Raw genomic sequence first — 20,195 nt, forward strand, 5'->3', positions numbered from 1 at the left:
CCTCTTTTCGATCTCAGAACCAAGAATTTGAGTTCTAAGAAAAAGAATTAGCTCTGCCACGCAAAAGACATTAGTGTTAGTTCCTCTTAGTTAATGAAACGGTTATTTTAGCAAAGAAGACTATATAGCTGTAGCTATATATAGAAAACCAGATTAAGCAACATTATTTATGAGGTTTAGGGTTTATCGAAATTATGCATTCTTAAAAATTGAACAATCAAACATTACTAACTTTGAGGTTTAGGGTTTATAAAACCTTATTCACGAGGAGGTAAAAGTAAGAACAGGGCAGAACAAGAACAGAGAAAGAATCCGAATTTATTGGAACGTAATTAGTATAAAGATGATACGAGTCTGAGGATAAGAATCGCACTGTTGTTAGGGTTGGCTTGGACAGAGAAATAAATAGACGATCGCAAGGAACATATTTTAAAGAGAAACAAATTAACATATTCTTCTCCATATACCTTCAATACTACGAAACTTTATTAGTAAAGTCGGTTGGCCCAATAAGATTGCTATATATATATTACACACATACTAATCCAACGGTCCTTATCTGATTTCAGGAGTTAAATTGTTTTTAACGGCTGTGATTTCAAGTAGGAAGCTGAAAACAGAGTAAGCAATTCTCTTTGCCTTCTCGATTACGTTTTTCTCTTCCACTGCAAAACCCTAATTTCATATCATTAATCAAACATCGACCCAGCTATAACCCGGAGTCTTGAGAAGCCCTCTTTTCTTCTGTATCATTCTAATTCTAGCTGCATCTTCCCATCTCTCAGCAGCTGAGTAGGTGTTGGATAGAAGAACTAAGCTTTCTGTTGTTTCACCAAGACTCTGCATCTTTTTCGACACTTCATTCCCAAGTTCCGCATTCTTGTACGTCCAACAAGCAGAGAGAAGTGTACCCAACACGCGAATATCGGGCTCAAATGGCATCTTGTTTACAAAATCATAAGCTTCATCCAAGTATCCGGCACGGGCTAGAAGATCAGTCATGCAATTGTAATGGTCTATTCTTGGGATGACGTTGAAATCTCCTCGAGACATGGAGTTGAACAGTTGTTTCCCTTCATCCACTAGTCCTGAATGGCTACAAGCAGACAAAATAGCAAGAAGAGTCACCTCGTCTGGGTTCACACCTGTTTCCTGCATACTGTTGAACAGAGAAAGAGCTTCTTTGCCAAGACCATGAATTCCGAATCCGAACAGCATTGTGTTCCACGAAACTATATCCCGCTTATGCATTGTGTCGAAAACTCTCTTGGCTACATCAAGTTTTCCACACTTTGTGTACATATCCATCAGTGCATTACAAATGCTTGTGTTAACTGCATAGCCATGAACAACACAATACCCGTGGCAACTAGAACCGTGTCCCAAAGCAGCCAAGTGAGAGCAAGCGGTTAAGACACCAAGCAATGTTGTAATATCAGGACGAATTCCAGATGTTCTCATCTCATGAAATAGACGAAAACTCTCTTCTGGGCGACAGTTCACTACACACCCAGTGATGAGAGAATTATATGAAATAACATCTTTCAAGCCAATCTCACTAAACTGCCTAAAAGCATCACATAAGCTTCCATACTTAGCATAAAATGAAATTATGGTGTTTTGAACAGTTAAGTCTAAGATGAAGCCTGCTTTAACCGCGTAACAATGTACACATCGCCCTCCACTTAGATCTCCAAACCTTGCACAACCCATCAGAATAAGCCCAATGGCAACTGGCGTCACCATTGCCACATTATCATTAACCAACATCTGAAAAAACACTTCTCCAGCTTCCTTTATCATTTCGTTTTCTACGTAGCCTCCAATCATAGCACTCCAGGTTACCTCATTCTTCTTAAAGTCTAAATCGAAAACTCTTCTCGCATAGATAATGCACTTGCTCTTGGCATATACATCCAAGATCCCAGTCTTAACAACTAAATCATTGCTAAAACCCATTCTTGTGCAATACCCATGAACAGCTTTCCCTTCCCTCAATGCACCAGCCCTTCCTAGTGCAGGAAACATCCCAACGATGGTGGATAGATTAGGACTCAGACCATCGATTCTACGCATATCCAAAAACAATCCAATGACATCAGTTAAACAGCAATGTAAAGAAAACCCAGAAATCATAGCATTCCAAGCAACCATATCTCTCTTAGGCATTTCGTCGAACACCTTTATAGCCATCTCAAGTTCCCCACACTTAGCATAGAAATCAACCAGAGCAGTACATACATACATATCAGTTGCAAAGTCGCTACAATTCACATGACTATGTATCAGCTTACCATCGTCAATTGCTCGAAGACCAGCACATGCTTTCAAAACAAACGGGTACGTATATTTCGTGGGTCTAACACCAGAATTCAGCATCTTGTAGTACAAATCCAAAGCTTTTTCCGCGAAATCATTCGAAGCATAGGCTCTGATCATCAAATCCCAAGCAATAGGATTGATCCTTGGATGAGGAATTTCATCGAACACATGGCGTGCAAGTTCCACTTCATTGCATGATGCGTAAAGACGTGTTAAATTGACGAGCACTGTAGAGGAACTTAACGTAAGAGAGCGTTTAAGAAGATGCTGATGAATGACCTGACCTAAGACCAGATTCCTTGAGCGAATACAGGTTTCAAGAAGACTTAGAAACATTGGGATAATGGATTTTAAGTTTCAGACATATGTTACAACCAAACATCAAAGACTTAAAACAAAAGTGAATTCCGACAACTAAAAAAAGAAAAACATGTTTCAAGAAAAAATCAAAACAGTTAAATGTTACTCATCAGTGTCCATATTGCATTTGCTCAGGGGAATAATAAGTAAGAAGCTTCTTGAACAGAGGAACAAGTGCAACCACAGCAAGTTGAAGCTGCTCAGAGCTGTTTACGCGGATGCTTACTTGCCCTGCTCCTCTGTTATTCAGATTAGCACGAGCAATGAGATTAGAGGAACGTCCAATGGGTACTTGAGACTGTATATTCCCTCCGATAGCAAGATCGCCATGCCAATCCATCACAGAGAGTCCAAGAGTTGATAAAAACCGACCAAGCGGATAATCTTTATCTCGAAACTGAGCTTCTAAAGTACCACCATAAGCAACATCTCCACGACTAGTCATTGCTCCACCTGACATAACCATCCTGAACCGTTTATTAGCAATCAACTTATCTTCGACTTTTAGTCCCGCGGAAACTGAATCACCTAAGAGCGTAACAGAGAGACCAGCTGCTGCTTTGTTTTTCCTAAACTTGTTAAATCTTGTTTCACTTCGAATAGTGTACGCTAATTCCTTCCCAGCATTTTGCATGTCAAAACCTAGGGAAGTTGATCTACCTTCTCCATGTTTAACCGAGCTGGCCAATTCTAGCTGCACATGTGCATCCTTCTTGTCCTTTGTCACTTGGCCAGAGAAAGATACTGGTATTTTGTCTTTAACAACAAATAGTCGTTCCGCATTCACACCTTCATAACCAATATCATGATCCCACCCATGAGTTTCCAGCACTGGCCTAACAAGCCATTGATTGGAGGTATCAAGGTACCGGTACCGATGAGTAGGATTGTCAGAGTCAAAAGATGCAGGTAGAGATAAATCTGGCATTGGAACTGGAACAGATGCAGGTTCACTTCTCTCCTCTTCCACATTTTCACTATACCCGTTAGGCATATCTTTAATCTCAGCAGCAAATTTCTTCAACAACTTACGTCTCTTTCTTTCCTCTTTCATCTGTCTCTTCATAAATAGTTTCTCCCGATACTCCATCTCATCGAGATATTCCTTCTTCTGAGATTTGCTAAGCTTAGTCATCTCTGCTTTAGTCAACCGCTTAAAGGGAGGAAGCTCATCATACTCTGATTCTTCCTCAGAATCTGATGATTCGTCTAAATCATCTTCATCGTCTTCATCATCGTACTGTTGCTCAGGAAGCTTAGCTTGTGGTCTTGATTGCAGAAGCGATGAGAGGAGCAATGGTAGTGGCGGAGCCTTGGACCGAGTTGCAAATTGTCCCCCTGGAATATTATCTTGTAATTTCAGAAGAGCATTTGCTTCGGCAAGAATCTTGGATGCAAATGAGAGTAATAACAAATGAGGCTTCCACACTTGGCCATTAGGTAATACTCTCTGGCCTGCCCGATTTGTCCTGCAAGCAGAGTGGTTCTCAACTAAAGAAACAGGGTTCATGAGCCTCATATCTCCCGCTGCTTGGCGAATGGCCTGCTGGATGACATGAGAACGTTGTGTCACAAACATGTCATAGCTAGAAGCAGTACCATTTGGGCCATCTGGTGGAGCCGAAGCGGCATGAGTCAAACCCACAATGGCATTAAACCATATTGATGGTCCAAAAACATCAGTGATGGTGCGTAAGAGAGGCATGTCACCAGAATCTCTGCTTTGCATATCCAACCTATCAAGATATAACACAATGTCAGGCGGACTTTTCTTGATGAATGCCCTAACAGACTTCAGGATCTTCTCATTCTTGTGTTGATCTGACCAGGATGGTAAGAGACCGGGAGTGTCAATTACCCGTACCTTAATTCCCTGAACAAAACCCTCAATATCCTGAACCTTCTTTGTCCCCACCTGGAATGCATCAGTACTAATTTTCAGTTCATCAAAAATAGAATTGATGGTTGCACTTTTACCAACCCCACTTTTACCAAGCACCATAATCGTACAAGAAAAATCAAGGGGATCTTGTGCAGCTGCCTCAAGCTGTTCTGCCATGGCACTGGCACGATCAAAACTAAAGGCACCAACACGGCTTCCGTTTCTGCCCCTCAACTGTTCAGCCAATCCAAGCCTGTACAAAACCTGAGCAACAACAACATTATGTGGAGTTTGCCCTAATCTATGTGAAAGCCTCAAAAATTTGACCCTGATAAACTGGAGCTTCTCACGGGTCTCATCATGCTCATCTGTCTCTGCAGTGGTAGAGTCTTCAGCTTGCTGAGGCTGATTGTGAGACACATTTCCATTGACACGAGGCTGTTGTGTAACGCGTGGTGCAGGTTCCAAAAGTGGAGCAGCACGACCAAGACCTGCTGGGCGAGCAGGTGGTAATGCTGCAGTATCACTTCTAGACTCTGTTGGTGAAACAGAACTTAATACCTCAGATTCTCTTTCCATATGTTGGCTTTCCTTAATCTCTGGACCTATATTTACACTGCTATCTTGCTGCTTTACAATTTCCTTATTAGATTGAATATCATGTCCTCCATTACTGTTTTGACTTTCAGTCTCTCCCTTCTCCTCCGAACTAGATTTTTCCAATGGAGATAAGGTCCCAGCTGCTACTTCAATACTATCATTCAAGGATTTGTCACCTGAAACAATTTTAACACTATTGAACTCAGCACCAGTCTTACCATTTCTTTGTTCTGTTACCATGCCAGCTGATACATCAATTTCTTCCTCCCATTTTTCGTCGTCAATACCATTACTCCCTGTTTCCACGGAACAGGCACTTACTGAGATAACTTCCGCCACCAGTTCTTTATTCTCATCAGGAGAGACTACTCCATTTTCTGAAGAAGAATGTGTATTTCCGTTTTCCAAATTCACATCCTCAGTAGCTAAATTGGAAGTAGCTTTCTCACTGTTCTCAACCACATCCAAGCTTGATGCCATTTTACCATAAGAAATATCTGCATCTGCTACTTCCCCGTGATCATAATCATTCATTTTGAGAGTCACCAAATCAGAATCAGCCTCTTTCGTAGTTATACATTGCTCGTTAACCTCACCATGGCTCTCTCCAATCTCCGAATAATTAACCTTTAAATTTTCTACTCCTCTCTCATTTCTACTTGTTTCTTCCAAATCACACACTTCATCATTGGAAGCTAAAGGAAAATCCTCTTGCAACACATCGGTTTTGAGAGATTCAGGTTTTAGACCCTCCTGCGAACCAATTGCTTCCTCAAAGACCTCTTCTTCATTATCCTTCACTTCATCAGATCCCACCAACTCACTAATTCTACCATCCTCTGCAAGCTTCTTCTCATCCCCATATAACCTGGTTACAATCTCAGCCCCATCTCCCATTTCTAGGATCACCCAAAATCACGAAACACTGCACCAACCAAATTTTGTATCCTCGTTACTTTTAAATCCACAAGACACTAAATTAAATGGGAGTGAAACTAATATTTTCCAAATCGTAGGTATATTTTGCTCATAGGAATTCAGAAAATACAAAGAAGAATCTATTGATATTGAGGAGAAAAAGTGATGGCGAGAATCTAACCTGGTTAGAGAAGGCAAAAGTCTGGAAAGAAAAAAAAACAACTTCATGCGCTTTTTTTGTATTTGTATAAATCGCCTTTTACTCGCCTGCGACAGTGCGACTACGACGGGAAGGAGAAGGAGATAAGCGACTTTCATGGACGGTTTAAATCGGTTTGGGTTTTAACATCGGACGGTGGAAAATGGCTCTTATATTGCAATCGTGAAAAAGGCATGTCACGTGATCAATAGTAAAGTGTGGGCCAAGGCCTTTTTAGTTGGGCTGCATAATCTTGTTGGCCATTTTATCTTTACGACAAGAGAGAATTGCTTTATTTGTTCTTTTGGAGCTATTCAACTGTCTTTTCATTGGTTGTCACTATATAGATGGTATTTGAAGATCTTATTAATTGTTAGAAATTTGATTTTATATATGGCTCACCAAATTTTGAAACATTTTCAGATGATAAATGGTTTTATACTTTTTCAGTTGATTGATAAAAGAGTTTGATTCACATTGACAGTATCCAGCTTTCTGGGAGGATAGAGGAGAAGAGAAAAATAAGAAACACAAAAGGTATAACTTTATAATAAAGATTCAAAAATAAAAGGAAAGAAATGCCCAAATTCACAAACATGAAGGACATTTCTGTCATTCTTTGTCATATATAAGAAGAGATCACCCAACCAACCTTTCACACTTAAACAACACCACACTTTTGGTTTTCCTTCTTCTACCAACTACCGAGGAACTCTCTTACGGCTCAGTATTTCTTGTTCCTTGAGACGGTGTTGGAACCGAGCAAGCCTGGCTTGAAGACTGACTAGCCCTGCTGCTTTCCGGGACAACACAAAGCTCAGTTGCGTCACATAGTTTTCTATCATGCTTCCCGGTTGGTCCACCTCCGCTAGAAGTTTCATTTCCTGATAATGATATAACAGAAAAGAAAATTGAATGATGTGATAACATTCTACAATCGTTTTTTGTGCGCTGCAATGATGTGATTTACATACCTCGCGAACAATCTCCATTGTATCCTCAATTTCTTTTCTGTGCGCTGCAATCAGAGCTTCTTCTTCCTGAAAAAAGTCATGTGATGGTTACGATAAGACATAAACAGAACTACCGTTACTTGCAAATCAAATTCACAGCTTCATCTCATGTTTTAAAGGGATAGGTGAGTACTTTACCTCAAGCAGTGCATCGAGGTTTTCATCAAGCGAAGGGTCGGTTTCATATTGCCTTGAAGCGGTTTCATATTGCCTTGAAGCAGTTTCACTTGCGTTCTGTCTAAAATTTGTCAAGGTAGGGATATCCGACGAACTGACATCTCTTTTAGACCAATTTTGTGGTCTGTCTGGTTTTTCTTCCCGCAACCCTTTCCCACGAGGTGGTGACACTTTCTTTACTTTCTCTTCACGGTCTGAAGTTTCTTGGGGATATGAAGAAATGTTGTTTCTCTGACTAGTGGAGCCAGCAAAAGAACTGTTCGGCTCTGATCTTCCCTTGTCCATTGAGAATGATGGGATTCCACTTTCCTCTCGATAATTTGTAGGCTGTCTGAAGTCAATACCCGACGTACTGCTGTTGCTGTCCTTCTCGACCACCCTCCTCCTGGTTTCTGGTACATTCACTTCCTGTGGAGGCTCAAAGACATCTTCTACATCATTTGGGCCCAACAAAGGATCCTTATTAACCGGAGGCATTGAATTCGCAGTTTGATCTTTCTTGCTATTTCCACTTTTAGATAGACTTTTGACTCTGTTTATTCCATACATAACCAACAGAGGTTAATAGACGATGAAATTGAGAATTTGTTTCACAAGAGGCTATAGTTTGTACAAAACATACCGATCAGCATATCTTAGAGTATTGAGGGTATGTTCACACGATCCTGCATTTGGAGAGATGCAGGAAATCATCACCGTTCTTGAGTTTCCAACAAATGAGTCACGGAGCACTTCCGTTAGTTTGCTTCCACGAAATGGTATATGTAGCTGGTCATTGTCCAGTGCACGTATACATTCCTTAAGAGCCAAGAGACTCTTGTTGATTTCTGCGCCTTCAATCCTAAGAAAAATCCACAATGAAAACAATGAAGCATTTAGATCTGAAGTGTGGTGGTCCTAAAGTAAAAAGGTAGCAGCAAAGTGCCACTTTATCAATGCCCACAAGTCCAACAGAGGCATAAATTTTAATCTACACATTAGTGGTAGGTCAATTCTCAAACTACTCAATCACAGGGGCAAAGAGAATCTTTACCTTGTCTGGCGATCATTGTCTGTGGTGTCTGCACCTCTTTCACTGCCAGCAAGGTCAATGAAAGAAATCTTTCCCACAACTTTCCCAGGCAATTCATTACTATCATTATTCCTCCGTCTAGTGTCTTTTACCTCAACATGCTTTTTTACAACAAGCTGTAGGATGGCATGCGATCTAGAAGATTCCTCATTTGCTCCAGTTGAACCTGTGCTCCTTTCGGCATTTCCTTTCTCGATAAAATCCTTTACAATTTGTACATCTGAAACTTCATATTCTTGCAGGCCAACAATGCAAACTTGCTGTCTACCATCTTCTCGCATGCAAAGTTTCCTACTCGGCAATAACTGAATGATTTAGACAATGGTAAACATGCATTTGCGATAGTAGTAGACAACAATGGAAAGTATTGACACTGATAGGATGAATAAGTGCCAATGTTTACGATATACTGACATCGAAATAACAATTATAAGCTAGTATATGCCTGAACAAAGTATATGCCAAAAGAAAAGGAAAACATAAAACCCCTCAACAAAGACGACATTTATAAGAAATGAGAAAAAGAAAGAACACTAACTTTCTCTCACTGAGAAGATCGAACAGCTTTCCACCATATATCTCAAAATAGCTGAGCCACAATTTAAACCTCTGATTGCTGTATACTGGTTGACGCAACAACCTCATAAGATCTTCAACTGCTCGTATAGGTAATGGTTTCATTGTAAATGTCTTACCACTACCTGAATAAGCAAAACATCATTAGGGCCATGAAAGCATGAAGAAACTATTAATCTATTATCCTCTAAAAACTGGAATCTGTTAGCAAGAGTATAACTATCAGTGTATTTCCCAATGAACATTAATGTCATTGCATACCTGTTTGGCCATATGCAAAGCATGTAGCTTTAGTTCTCTGGAAAATAATGGGAATTATTGGCTCAATTGTGGCCCGATACACCTATTCAAGGAAACAAACAAACATGTTCAAAGCAGCATAAAGCTTCTGTATATATAAAAAGCTTAATGTATCCATACATCAATCCAATCTGGATTGGGGGAAACCACATGCTATGATCTAGTTAATAGGTCAATCAGGTATGTCGACCTTGACATAAATCATAAATCTACCAAAGCTCAAGGTTGCATCACGGACACCTAATAGGATTTTCTATGGTTTCCAATAAGCTCAATTCTTAACTTACCTCGTCATTTGAAACATCCTCATCTAGAACAGCATCAAAGCAGAACTCATGCTTTTCCACATAAGCAGTCAAATCAACCTGCACCAACAAGATTACGGTTCATTCAATATTCGAAAAGACAATATTAAATGAAAAGAATATATGACCTTTAATAGCAGGATGCCATCGTTCAGTTGTTCAACTGAATCATGTTTGCCATTGTTATCTATGATGAAGAATGCACACAAACCTTCACTCTGGGCTCATGGACAGTCAAAGAATTATCAGATACCGTCACGACATCCTCCTCCTTTTTAGCTGTTTCTTTCTTGTTTAGGGGTCTTTTCCTTACCTATAGACAAAAAAAAAAGTGGTTTCCCAATCATCCCTAGTCATAATGAACGTTGCTTATAAAACAATCAAGTAGTAAGGAAACATGTCAGTTCTCAAGTGAATGACCTACCACTACTTTAATCTTGGCTACACTGTTATTTTCTTTATCACTTTTAGGCAATAAACCCAAAGGTTCAGCTTCTGTCTGTTGCCGCTGTTGACGATTAGCTGCCAAATTATAGTCTTCTTCAAATTCTTTATTTACACTAGGCATGAAAGGTGACGGCTCAAAGGGTTCGGTAATCACATGCTGCAAAATGAAAGGAAAGTCACGTATCATAAAAGTTGGTAACTTTCACATGGATAATCGCTTTCTTTATGAACTAGCAAATGCAACAAGCAGTTATTTAGCTCAGATGCTTTTCTAATGACAACAAGACCAAAACTGTCACATCTCGCTAAATCCATTCGAGTGTCAAGATCAGAAGTTGCCTACAGAAGTCTCGCAGATAGATTACATGTGCACAAAGCCAATGGATTAGGTGGGACTCAATATGGCAATGTAAGATTGGCAAGAACAGTTTGAAAACTGGGATGTAACACAAGAACAGACAATCTGATGATGAAAATTTATGATCTTTCTGTTATCCATGGGCACTAATGAGTAACTATGAATAAGTCTTTGCACTAGTTCTTCTTCCAAGCATACCTCAGATAGAAGCTCTGTATCATCCATTGCATGAAGATCCAATAATCCTGCTCCAAAATCACCTCTGAACTCAGGTGAAAAAAATCCTTCCGAAGAGGGCATAGCTGCTGATGTGTGAGCAGTTGGTGTATATGATTCAGAAGTCGACTCCCCATTAAAATTGAGATTTCTCATTAGTTGGAACAGTCTTTGTTTCTCTTCAGCAGTCTGAGCTCCATAACCCTAGCAGATACCGCAAACACCACAAAGGATGCTTCAAATATCAGAACCCGTTCATGCGAATTATACAAGAGCCAAGGCAAAAGTTTCTATAGAAATTTACCAATCGAAGAAGAAATCACTAACAACCCTGCAGCAAACATCTAACTTAATCACATTACATAAATGGCCAAACAAATTCCAAGCTCTCCTTGAGATACGTTATGACTAATATCCATAACAGGGAGAAACAATCCTACATTCCTAATTTCCTACTGCAGCGTTTTTAGTAGTCTAACACCAAATGTGCGCAGGAATTAGCGACCGAAAACTCTAACAAAACTTGGCTATCTGCGTCTAATACAAAATTTGCATACTTTACCAAGCTAGGGCAAACTCCATCAAGAAAACTAAAGGGCATGCAAAATATTGGAAGAGTACAGAAACAAAGAATCAGGGAAAGCAATTACCTGCATGAGAAGGTTTGGGAGGTGACGCTGATCATTGCCTGTAGAAGCAACAGGAGACGCCAAATGCTGCAAACCAGCGGATTGAAGCCACCGTGCCATGACTGCATCTCCTGCGTCATTAGTGGGTAAAGCCCCATCGTAAAGCGCCGTCGCAGCCGCAGCATTGTTTTGCTGCATTTGGCCGCCCATGAGGCGCTGTGATCTTCTTTGAGGAGCCAACTTCGGAGATCTGTAAAAACAACTCTTCATCCATACAAAAACCAGAATCACCCATTTGTTACAAATCAAAAAATTCCTAATTTCAACAATAGAATGTTAGATTCAAATCGAAGAGAAACTCACAATGTGGAGAGAATTCGGATTCAACACAGAACATGAAAGCGGAAATGTACAGCTCCCGACTTTGCTTCACCTCCTTCAAAATCTGAAATTCAATCAATAAATTGCATCCAATAATCGGAGAAGAAGATCGATGTTATCCAAAGTAATGATTACCAGAAGGAAACGAAGACACGCAACGGTGTTAGATAAGAGATCTGAGATCTGAGATTTTCACAATATACAATCAGATCCGACGAGTGAAGAACCCTAATTTACGCACATCGAATAGCGTTAGAGATAGAGAGATAGAGAGATAGAGAGAGAGAGCTTCTGTTCAAAATTTTCGTCTTCTTCCGTAAGCGACGTTAGGCGCAGAGAGATGAGAAAGAGAGGGGCGTTGAAGAAGATTTGACAAAGTATAAGACACTTACACAATAAATTAAAAAGTTTGAGGTGTTTAAAAGTTTTTTAAAAAAGTGACAGTTAGATCACCCTTTAACTTCAGAAATATTCACCGATTTGTCCTACTTTTTAAGATTGTACAGTCTAGTCCAAAACATTTGAAACAATCTTCTTTGAACGGTCTTATATATTCTAAAAGATAGTGTTGAAATATTATTTTTTTGCTGAGATCGTGACACAAGGACATATACCAACATGGTGACATAAAAATAGAATTGATGTTCTCATCTTGAATCATACGGTATGAATCTCATACCTTTTTGAGCAGATTGCATAAACATTGATTGGTTTATTATATATGTAGTATAACTAATAATATAACCTTGGTGGGTTGATCAGTTATGTGCATTTTCAGATTTTAGCTACTTTATGGTATTTAAGGATGTTGTTTTGGACCATCTATGGTAATAGAGATGAAATTTGAAATTGTCCGAGGAAGATGACATGAGTTTTTCTCGACATGAAATCCACAACTTTTGGAATTTTAGTACATGACAATGATCTAATCTTATATATTCTTATGTTTGTTTAAATTTTTATACGGTTTCAAATTTTGAATTGTTTAGATGTGCGAATATAAGTGAGTGTATATCAAAAGTACCAATCTTGTGTATGTATGTGTACTGTTTAAACCCCAAAAAAAAGTGTTAATCCAATAAAATATACGAACGAGAATATGCAAAAGTAGCGAAGTGGGGCTAATACAGCTTGTGGGTTCCTTTCTTTTGAATCAAAAAGCTTTTGCTTTAGCCTAAAGCATTCCGATCTAAAGGATTCCTGATTTTAAGTAATCACTATATAAACCAGTATGAAAGGAGCTTTTCCTTTATTTATCCTTCCTAAAAACATTGGTCTCTCTAGTTTTGTGTAAGTTTAGATGATCTACCTCCTTTGTATGGCTACGTCAATATAGTCATATAGATAGAAGTTGATACTACTTGTTACATAAGAAATGTTTAAATAGTGTAGGCTAAAAGCCTAAAACGAAAGGAACAACAAAGTTTGAAGAAATAATGACGATAAATACATAAGATACAAGAGAGTTGGAGCAACGTCAAACCGACCAAGACCAAATCACGTTTCCTTTTACGTGAGACACAAATACGTACCAACGCATTTTGGTTGCCCTCTCATCCATACGGACACCACACATACATAAATAAATAGTTCGAATAATAAAACCAACAAACTAAAAGAATAGTAAAGCATAGGATAGGTTGTGTTGTTTGTCAAAGTAAAAGAATACACATAATACATTATTATTACGGCCACATTGTGATTTGTCTCACAACTAAAACCAAGATGACAGAACTCTAGTTAGTATCGATTCCGCACGTGAGATAGAAATCCTTGATAAGGAGCAGAACATGCCTATGATGATGTCTCAAGACATCATGTCTGTACGAAACTTTTTCTTTTTAAAGGGATAAAACACCATTAGACTAAAGTCAAAAGAATCATTCTACAGCATATTCCATGATTTAAAGTTACTAACAGTTAGAGTAACCCACTCGTTTATTCACGTCCATAAGATCTGAATCCAAAATTATTAGACATCTACTATAAACATGCCTCGAGATTCGGGAGTTTAATTTAGAAAAGCAAAGCTGAAGAGATATCACACCAAATAACACAAAAAGTAACGACCAAAATTCAACTAATTGTAAATGATAAACCGTTTTTTGCGGAATAAATAACTTGAGAATCTTCCAACACAGAAAACAAGAAGAGAGAAAAGTAAACTGGCAGGTAATTTTAATAGGGGACGACGACGAAACACAGGACAATATAAAGAAACATAAACTTAGAGAGTCGCTGCGACCGACCACAGTAACCCAACGAGAGCTTCTCTCTCAGCACTTGACCTCCTTCAAACCATGAGCGAAGTACAAAAATGTTGGGTTAGTTGAACCCTCCTTGTAGTAAGCAAAGACCAAAGTGCTGTCATCATGCATACCCTCCCCAACAAAGCTGTAAAATCAGACAACACAAGCATTGATGAGATTTCAGATGAAATATATGTCATGTATAACAAGCAAGATACGATAGATTGGGGTAACTTACAATTGGAAGTCACTGAGCCTGGGGAGCAAAAACTTGGTAGCTCCCTCAATACCCTTCTTGAAGACAGCTTGATCTTCTTCGCTGAGCTTGGGTGTCAAAAGCTTAATGTATTTCTTAATGTAAGCGATGAATCCCTTCTTGTCATAAGTTGGTTGCTCCTGAAGTCTGAAGGTGTCGACAATGTCAACAACCTTTTGAGTAGAGTCATCAACACCTTCATCCTCACCACCTTCTTCAGCAGATGGATTGGCACCAATGTTAACATCTACAGCTCCCACAGTAACCCACTGGATAACAAAATCAAAACCCAATTCAGAACAGGAAAACAAAAATTTAACAAAATCAAAACAAAACTTGAAGTAGAATCGATGACACTGACCTTTCCTTCTACTTCCCAGAGGATTCCATTCTCAATCTCCTTGTAAGGGAAAGAGTCAGACAGAAGCTCATCACCTGTAAATCAATAGCCCAGACTCTTTAGTCATTACTCATAAGATCCCAAACATTAATCGATACAAGCGAATAAACCCTAAAATCCAATCTACAACGAATCGGTAAGCTCAATTAAAGGACGTTTATATACTAATGAATCACAGATCTAACCAAATCACATAAACTAATCCCCTAAGATTTGAATTATCAATGCAAAGAGCAGCAAATCAACGAAAAACCTATGATGCGATGACAGATCTAACAATTCGATAACATGATTTATTCCGATCGGAAGAAAAAGATCGATAGCTACACAGTTCATACCGAGATTAAGGAATTATTGAGCTTACCGGTGAGAAGATCTTGGTACACCAACATGGTCGCTTATTGATTGTTTTCTCTCTCCGATGGATGCGAATAAACGAAAATCGAAGGTTGCGGGAGAGAGACGCAGCGACGAGGGGATTCTGAAGTGAGGTCCTAAGTTTGGTATTTATAGTCGAAACTATAGCGTAGGGTTTTCAGGTAAATTTACAATTCTCGGTAAATTACAATTTTGGGCTTTAACTGTTTCCAATTTTCTATTTTTTACCCTTTCCTTTTTTTTAAATAAAGGAAATAAATCTGAACCGACGCTTAATGAGCCGGGTTTGGTCCAACGGGTGGGGATTCGAGTGTTGGGCTACGTATAAATAGTGTTCGGGTCGGATAAAATCCTATTTCCCTCTCTTCTCTTCCGTCTTTCTCGTTCTGTTTCTGATTGTTCGTGTAAAACCCTAGAATGACGATGATAGCTTTGAACAGGGAGGTCGAAACTCAGTCACTGAAAAAACTCAGTCTAAAATCTGTTAGACGAGCTCGTGAAATTTTCTCCCCCGTCCATGGCCAATTTCCTCAGCCTGATCCTGAAAGGTTAATCAACAGTTTCGCTTGCAATGTCCACTTTTTTTTCTCGAAATTTCTCAGAATTTTTATGTGTATTGACGATTTCTTCTTCTTGTCTGTTTTTGTTCTTGTCTCGCAGCAAAAGAATTCGGCTCTGCCATAAGGTAAGGGGGTTTTCGAATATTTTTTAAATTTTATCTTTGATCGTGTTGAAAATTTTGTTCGCTTCTTCTTTGTTTTGAGTTTGATAATGGATAGCTTTATAGCAAGCTTCAGAGACGTTGAACCTGAGAAAATTTTATAAGGTGTAAATCGAACAGTCAATGGCTTATCACTTTTATAGTTTACCTTTTATCTGGAGTTAGATTCTTCTCATCAGCTACTATTGTTTGAGTTTGCTTTCTAGCATATTACCCTCATCTTTATAGTAAGATGTTTAGTTTGCATCAAGCGTTTTAGTGAACATCAAGTAGAATATAAAAGTTAATGACTTGGACGTTACTTGTATAGATTCAAGTTGCATTTGGAGGCGTAGAACCTGCAAGTAAGCCTACACGTATTGCTGACCATAACAGTGAAAAGACGGCTCCATTGAAAGCCCTTGCGCTTCCAGGTAGTTCTTTTATCTGTTTTTCCTGTTGTGAGACAAAACTAGTTTCCTATTTTCTAGTTTCCCTGATATCTATTTATATTAGTTGTGAGTTTCATTCATATATGTCTATAATTAGGATTGGAAAACAAGTTTCAGTAATGTATCCTCTTAAGAGTATCTTTTCAAACAAACTTCTGCTGCACTAAAAACGCTGTTAGTGTAATCTTTTAGCCTTTTTCATGACTATTGTTTCTCGTTCTGAAAGACCAAATTATTTTCTCCGCAGGTCCAAAAGGGTCCAAGGAACTTCGAAAAAGCGCAACAGAGAAAGCTTTAGTTGTTGGTCCAACTTTACCGCCAAGAGACTTGTGAGTATACATTTTCATTTGGAATGTGACTAGTCCATATAGTTAGTATAAATAATTTACGACATTCTCAAGAATGTTATTCCTGTTTTGTCTTTGTGATTGATGCTCTACTTATCGTGCTGATTGATACTGATAATTATTGATTCTTGAATTGAAGGAACAATACTGGTAATCCAGGCAAAAGCACGGCCATTCTTCCTGCACCTGGATCATTTTCCGAAAGGTTTGTGTCGCATCCTTATCTACTTTTATGGACTCTCTATAACGACACTACATCTAGATTGCGATACCTAGGTGGTACATAAAGCCGCACTAAGGTGAATTGGTGGTTCAGAGTCATGAAATTTAAATTTGGCCATATTTATTTAACCTGAAATGCATCTAACTTGTATCAATGCTTCAGTTATTCATTATTTGTCCATCATTTCCCCTCTATGTGTTACAGAAATCTGTCAACTGCTGCTTTAATGGAGAGAATGCCTAGTAGATGGCCCCGTCCAGAGTGGCATGCACCATGGAAGAATTACAGGGTAAGATCTGTGTTACTGTAATATTTCTGCATCTTATGGATATAACATTTAAGTGTGTAGGTATTCTTAGGCCATTTGTTGGCGTCCAGAGAGTACTTTATGTTCTTATGAATTGATGCATTTTTTGGTTGACAGGTGCTCCAGGGACACTTGGGTTGGGTCAGATCTGTTGCGTTTGACCCAAGCAATGAATGGTTTTGCACTGGTTCAGCTGATCGTACCATCAAGGTAACGGATCAACTCTATTGAAAATCTAATTCAATGCCTTTTTTCCCATTCTTCTGTAACCTTTTCTGGATTCTATAATATGAATTGTCATTTGCTAGGTCCCGTTTTTTAGTTCTTCATGCAACATTTACCTATATCTCATGAATTAATCTTACTGATTGCTTCTGTGGCTCTTGTTCACTAGATATGGGATGTAGCGACTGGAGTTCTGAAACTCACACTTACTGGACATATAGGGCAAGTACGAGGTTAGACTACTATTTTTTTCCCCCTCAATTTGTTAGTTTATCAATAGCTCTTGTAGAAAAGTACCAGTGTAAAAGTTTCAACTCTCTAAGTTTATATAATTATTGTTTCACAGGCCTCGCTGTAAGCAATAGACATACCTATATGTTTTCTGCTGGTGATGACAAGCAAGTCAAATGCTGGGACCTTGAGCAGAATAAGGTTTAAACTCGATGATGGATTTCATCTCATCTGTATATTAATTACTCTTCTCCTGATCTGAACTTTTCATGTCCAATGTCTTTGGAATTTGTCTTTGATAGGTTATTCGATCTTATCATGGTCATTTGCATGGCGTTTACTGTTTAGCTCTTCATCCTACTCTTGATGTTGTACTAACCGGAGGGCGAGACTCTGTCTGCAGGGTATGACATTTACTGAAAAGATGTATCCTGTGGTTATAAACATATGTATTTTTGATGTTTGAGTTCTCTAACTGTTGTCAAAAATTCTTTTCTACTTATAGGTATGGGATATCCGTACGAAGATGCAAATTTTTGTACTCCCACATGACAGCGATGTTTTTTCCGTTTTGGCCCGCCCAACTGTACGCCTCATTTCATCTTCTTTTTACTTAATGTGCTTGTGGCGAAGAAGCACACACTGCTATTTTATGCTCATATAGTCGTATGCTTTTATTTCAATAACTTTGGAACTTACTGTGTCTGTGATGTTGCAGGATCCACAAGTTATTACAGGGTCTCATGACTCAACCATCAAATTTTGGGACCTCCGATATGGTATAGTTAACATTTAACAATCTCTTGGACTTTTGCTTTTCTTCCTCCCTAGCTTTTCATTGTATGCAGGATTGGGCTAACAAATATACTATAAACAGGCAAATCGATGGCAACCATAACGAATCATAAGAAGACTGTCCGAGCAATGGCTCTCCATCCGAAAGAGTAATTGTCTTGCTTTTTCAACCTTAGAGTTTTGCATGATAATGCACCCTGATTTAATGTCTCTTTCTGTTTCGTTCAGGAATGATTTTGTTTCTGCATCAGCTGACAACATCAAGAAGTTTAGCCTTCCTAAGGGAGAGTTTTGCCACAACATGCTGTAAGTTCTAGAGTCCTTGTAGTTATTTGAGTCTTAATCCACTCTCTTACATCTTCCAGTGCAATGAAAAAGATAATGTTTCTTAACTAAACTGGAAATTTTAGTTTTCTGATGTGTTTTCATGTTATCTTTCTTTTTGGAGCAGTTCTCTACAGAGAGACATAATTAACGCAGTGGCTGTGAATGAGGATGGCGTAATGGTCACTGGAGGTATTATTTTCATTTTCAAATCACTCTTTGATACGGGACGAAATACTGATACTTGTATTCACATTTCCTCCACATATTATATTACCCGATTTCATTATTTGAACTAAAATGTCCCCGTCTTTGTGCAACTGAAGGTGATAAAGGTGGCTTATGGTTCTGGGACTGGAAGAGTGGTCACAATTTCCAACGGGCAGAAACTATTGTACAGCCTGGTATCTTCTGAACCTATTTCTTGATCCTTTACCCTTGCGTTGCTTGAATGGTTAAAATATTTAAGTCTTAAAGGTTTATGATTATTGGTTCGAAGGAACAAAGGAAGCTCTCAATTTTCAAGAAGTGATAGAGTTTTTTACTCTCTAGAATTGCTGCAAGTAGTAAATGTGTCTTATCTCATATGTGTCTTATCTCATTTACATGGTTAGGTTCGCTGGAGAGTGAAGCAGGTATATATGCAGCGTGTTACGATCAGACGGGTTCAAGGCTGGTAACGTGTGAGGGAGACAAAACAATAAAGATGTGGAAGGAAGACGAGGATGCAACTCCTGAAACTCATCCTCTCAACTTCAAACCTCCCAAAGAGATCAGACGCTTCTGAGGTTTCCCTCTCTTACAAGTTACACCTCTCTAATATCAAACTCGAAGCCAGAAAAAAAAAATCACTAATCTCACTCTGGATTAAAAAAAACCTTGGTTATGCTATATAATTTCTTCTTCAAGATAGATATGGAAAAAAACAGCATTGTAGTTTCTTATTAATTATTGTAGTTTTACATGAAAAAAGACACTATTTTCGGAAGGGTTTTGGACAAGGGCATTTCGGGTTGATTCAGAAAGTGATTGTAGCCGAGTTAAAGCATGACATGAACCCAACAATGGCAAAACATCTTTGTACTGTGTTCGTGGTGTTTGTCAAAAGATTATTGAGCAATTACCATTACCAAGAGGCCAACTTGATCGCAATACGACTAATCGCCTTGTAGATGCATTCTTTACTGGTCCCCGTGGAGATTAGTAGAATTCATTCATAAGATACATTCACATTTACATATGAGATAATTCTTTGTTATAGCTATAAAAATGAGCGATCCATCTTAAAGCAGAAGATTTAAAATAGGTTCCATGGACCAATCTATAACACAAGATGGGTGGTAGATTTTCTCTTATCTCCTTATATCAAGAGTCTACTTGTGTATAAGTTTGATTTGTTTATATACAATAATATAATTAAGGAGGAAAAACTAAGCCAAATCTATAGGAGAGCCCCCCTATGATCTGGGGTTTAAGAGTTAAGACCACTCAATGATGCAAATTGTCGGATTGGGACTAAGAAAAATTGAACTCACCATATCTTTTCCTTGACC

At 38.7% G+C, this 20,195-nt stretch overlaps 5 protein-coding genes across 6 annotated transcripts; 1 reads left to right on the forward strand and 4 right to left on the reverse strand.

Moving 5' to 3' along the window:
- Nucleotides 1-537: 537 nt before the first annotated feature.
- On the reverse strand, nucleotides 538-2,658 carry AT3G16610 (pentatricopeptide (PPR) repeat-containing protein; the record flags this gene model as incomplete). The annotated part of the gene is made up of 1 exon (NM_112534.2): nucleotides 538-2,658. The coding sequence occupies one exon, from the start codon at nucleotides 2,656-2,658 to the stop codon at nucleotides 694-696; it is 1,965 nt and encodes a 654-aa protein (NP_188283.1). The 3' UTR covers nucleotides 538-693.
- On the reverse strand, nucleotides 2,640-6,389 carry TOC120 (translocon outer complex protein 120). Its single transcript, NM_112535.4, has 2 exons — nucleotides 6,264-6,389; nucleotides 2,640-6,089 (listed from the first exon to the last, which is right to left on the reverse strand). The coding sequence occupies exon 2, from the start codon at nucleotides 6,059-6,061 to the stop codon at nucleotides 2,792-2,794; it is 3,270 nt and encodes a 1,089-aa protein (NP_188284.1). The 5' UTR covers nucleotides 6,062-6,089; nucleotides 6,264-6,389; the 3' UTR covers nucleotides 2,640-2,791.
- Nucleotides 6,390-6,697: 308 nt separating this feature from the next.
- Nucleotides 6,698-12,274, reverse strand: KINESIN-13A (P-loop containing nucleoside triphosphate hydrolases superfamily protein). Of its 2 annotated transcripts, none has more exons than NM_112536.3 (14): nucleotides 11,891-12,274; nucleotides 11,738-11,819; nucleotides 11,396-11,638; nucleotides 10,728-10,949; nucleotides 10,149-10,328; nucleotides 9,936-10,037; nucleotides 9,707-9,784; nucleotides 9,381-9,462; nucleotides 9,082-9,244; nucleotides 8,505-8,834; nucleotides 8,094-8,312; nucleotides 7,433-8,003; nucleotides 7,256-7,321; nucleotides 6,698-7,165 (listed from the first exon to the last, which is right to left on the reverse strand). In NM_112536.3, exons 3-14 carry the CDS (start codon nucleotides 11,582-11,584, stop codon nucleotides 6,983-6,985), a joined length of 2,385 nt encoding a protein of 794 aa, NP_188285.1. In that variant the 5' UTR covers nucleotides 11,585-11,638; nucleotides 11,738-11,819; nucleotides 11,891-12,274; the 3' UTR covers nucleotides 6,698-6,982. The 2 variants fall into 2 exon arrangements, with proteins under 2 accessions (NP_188285.1, NP_850598.1); NM_180267.2 differs by having other exon boundaries at nucleotides 6,707-7,165; nucleotides 11,396-11,624; nucleotides 11,891-12,266.
- Nucleotides 12,275-13,639: 1,365 nt separating this feature from the next.
- Nucleotides 13,640-15,165, reverse strand: TCTP (translationally controlled tumor protein). Its single transcript, NM_112537.4, has 4 exons — nucleotides 15,025-15,165; nucleotides 14,622-14,695; nucleotides 14,243-14,529; nucleotides 13,640-14,149 (listed from the first exon to the last, which is right to left on the reverse strand). Exons 1-4 carry the CDS (start codon nucleotides 15,050-15,052, stop codon nucleotides 14,032-14,034), a joined length of 507 nt encoding a protein of 168 aa, NP_188286.1. The 5' UTR covers nucleotides 15,053-15,165; the 3' UTR covers nucleotides 13,640-14,031.
- Nucleotides 15,166-15,340: 175 nt separating this feature from the next.
- AT3G16650 (Transducin/WD40 repeat-like superfamily protein) lies at nucleotides 15,341-19,761 on the forward strand. Its single transcript, NM_112538.5, has 17 exons — nucleotides 15,341-15,586; nucleotides 15,699-15,723; nucleotides 16,070-16,172; nucleotides 16,438-16,519; nucleotides 16,677-16,742; nucleotides 16,965-17,049; nucleotides 17,185-17,277; nucleotides 17,462-17,525; nucleotides 17,639-17,724; nucleotides 17,826-17,927; nucleotides 18,029-18,109; nucleotides 18,242-18,302; nucleotides 18,401-18,467; nucleotides 18,547-18,624; nucleotides 18,770-18,834; nucleotides 18,969-19,046; nucleotides 19,257-19,761. Exons 1-17 carry the CDS (start codon nucleotides 15,456-15,458, stop codon nucleotides 19,427-19,429), a joined length of 1,440 nt encoding a protein of 479 aa, NP_566557.1. The 5' UTR covers nucleotides 15,341-15,455; the 3' UTR covers nucleotides 19,430-19,761.
- The last annotated feature ends 434 nt before the right edge of the window (nucleotides 19,762-20,195 follow it).

This window comes from Arabidopsis thaliana, chromosome 3 (assembly GCF_000001735.4).
Source record: "Arabidopsis thaliana chromosome 3, partial sequence".
Lineage (NCBI taxonomy): Eukaryota > Viridiplantae > Streptophyta > Magnoliopsida > Brassicales > Brassicaceae > Arabidopsis > Arabidopsis thaliana.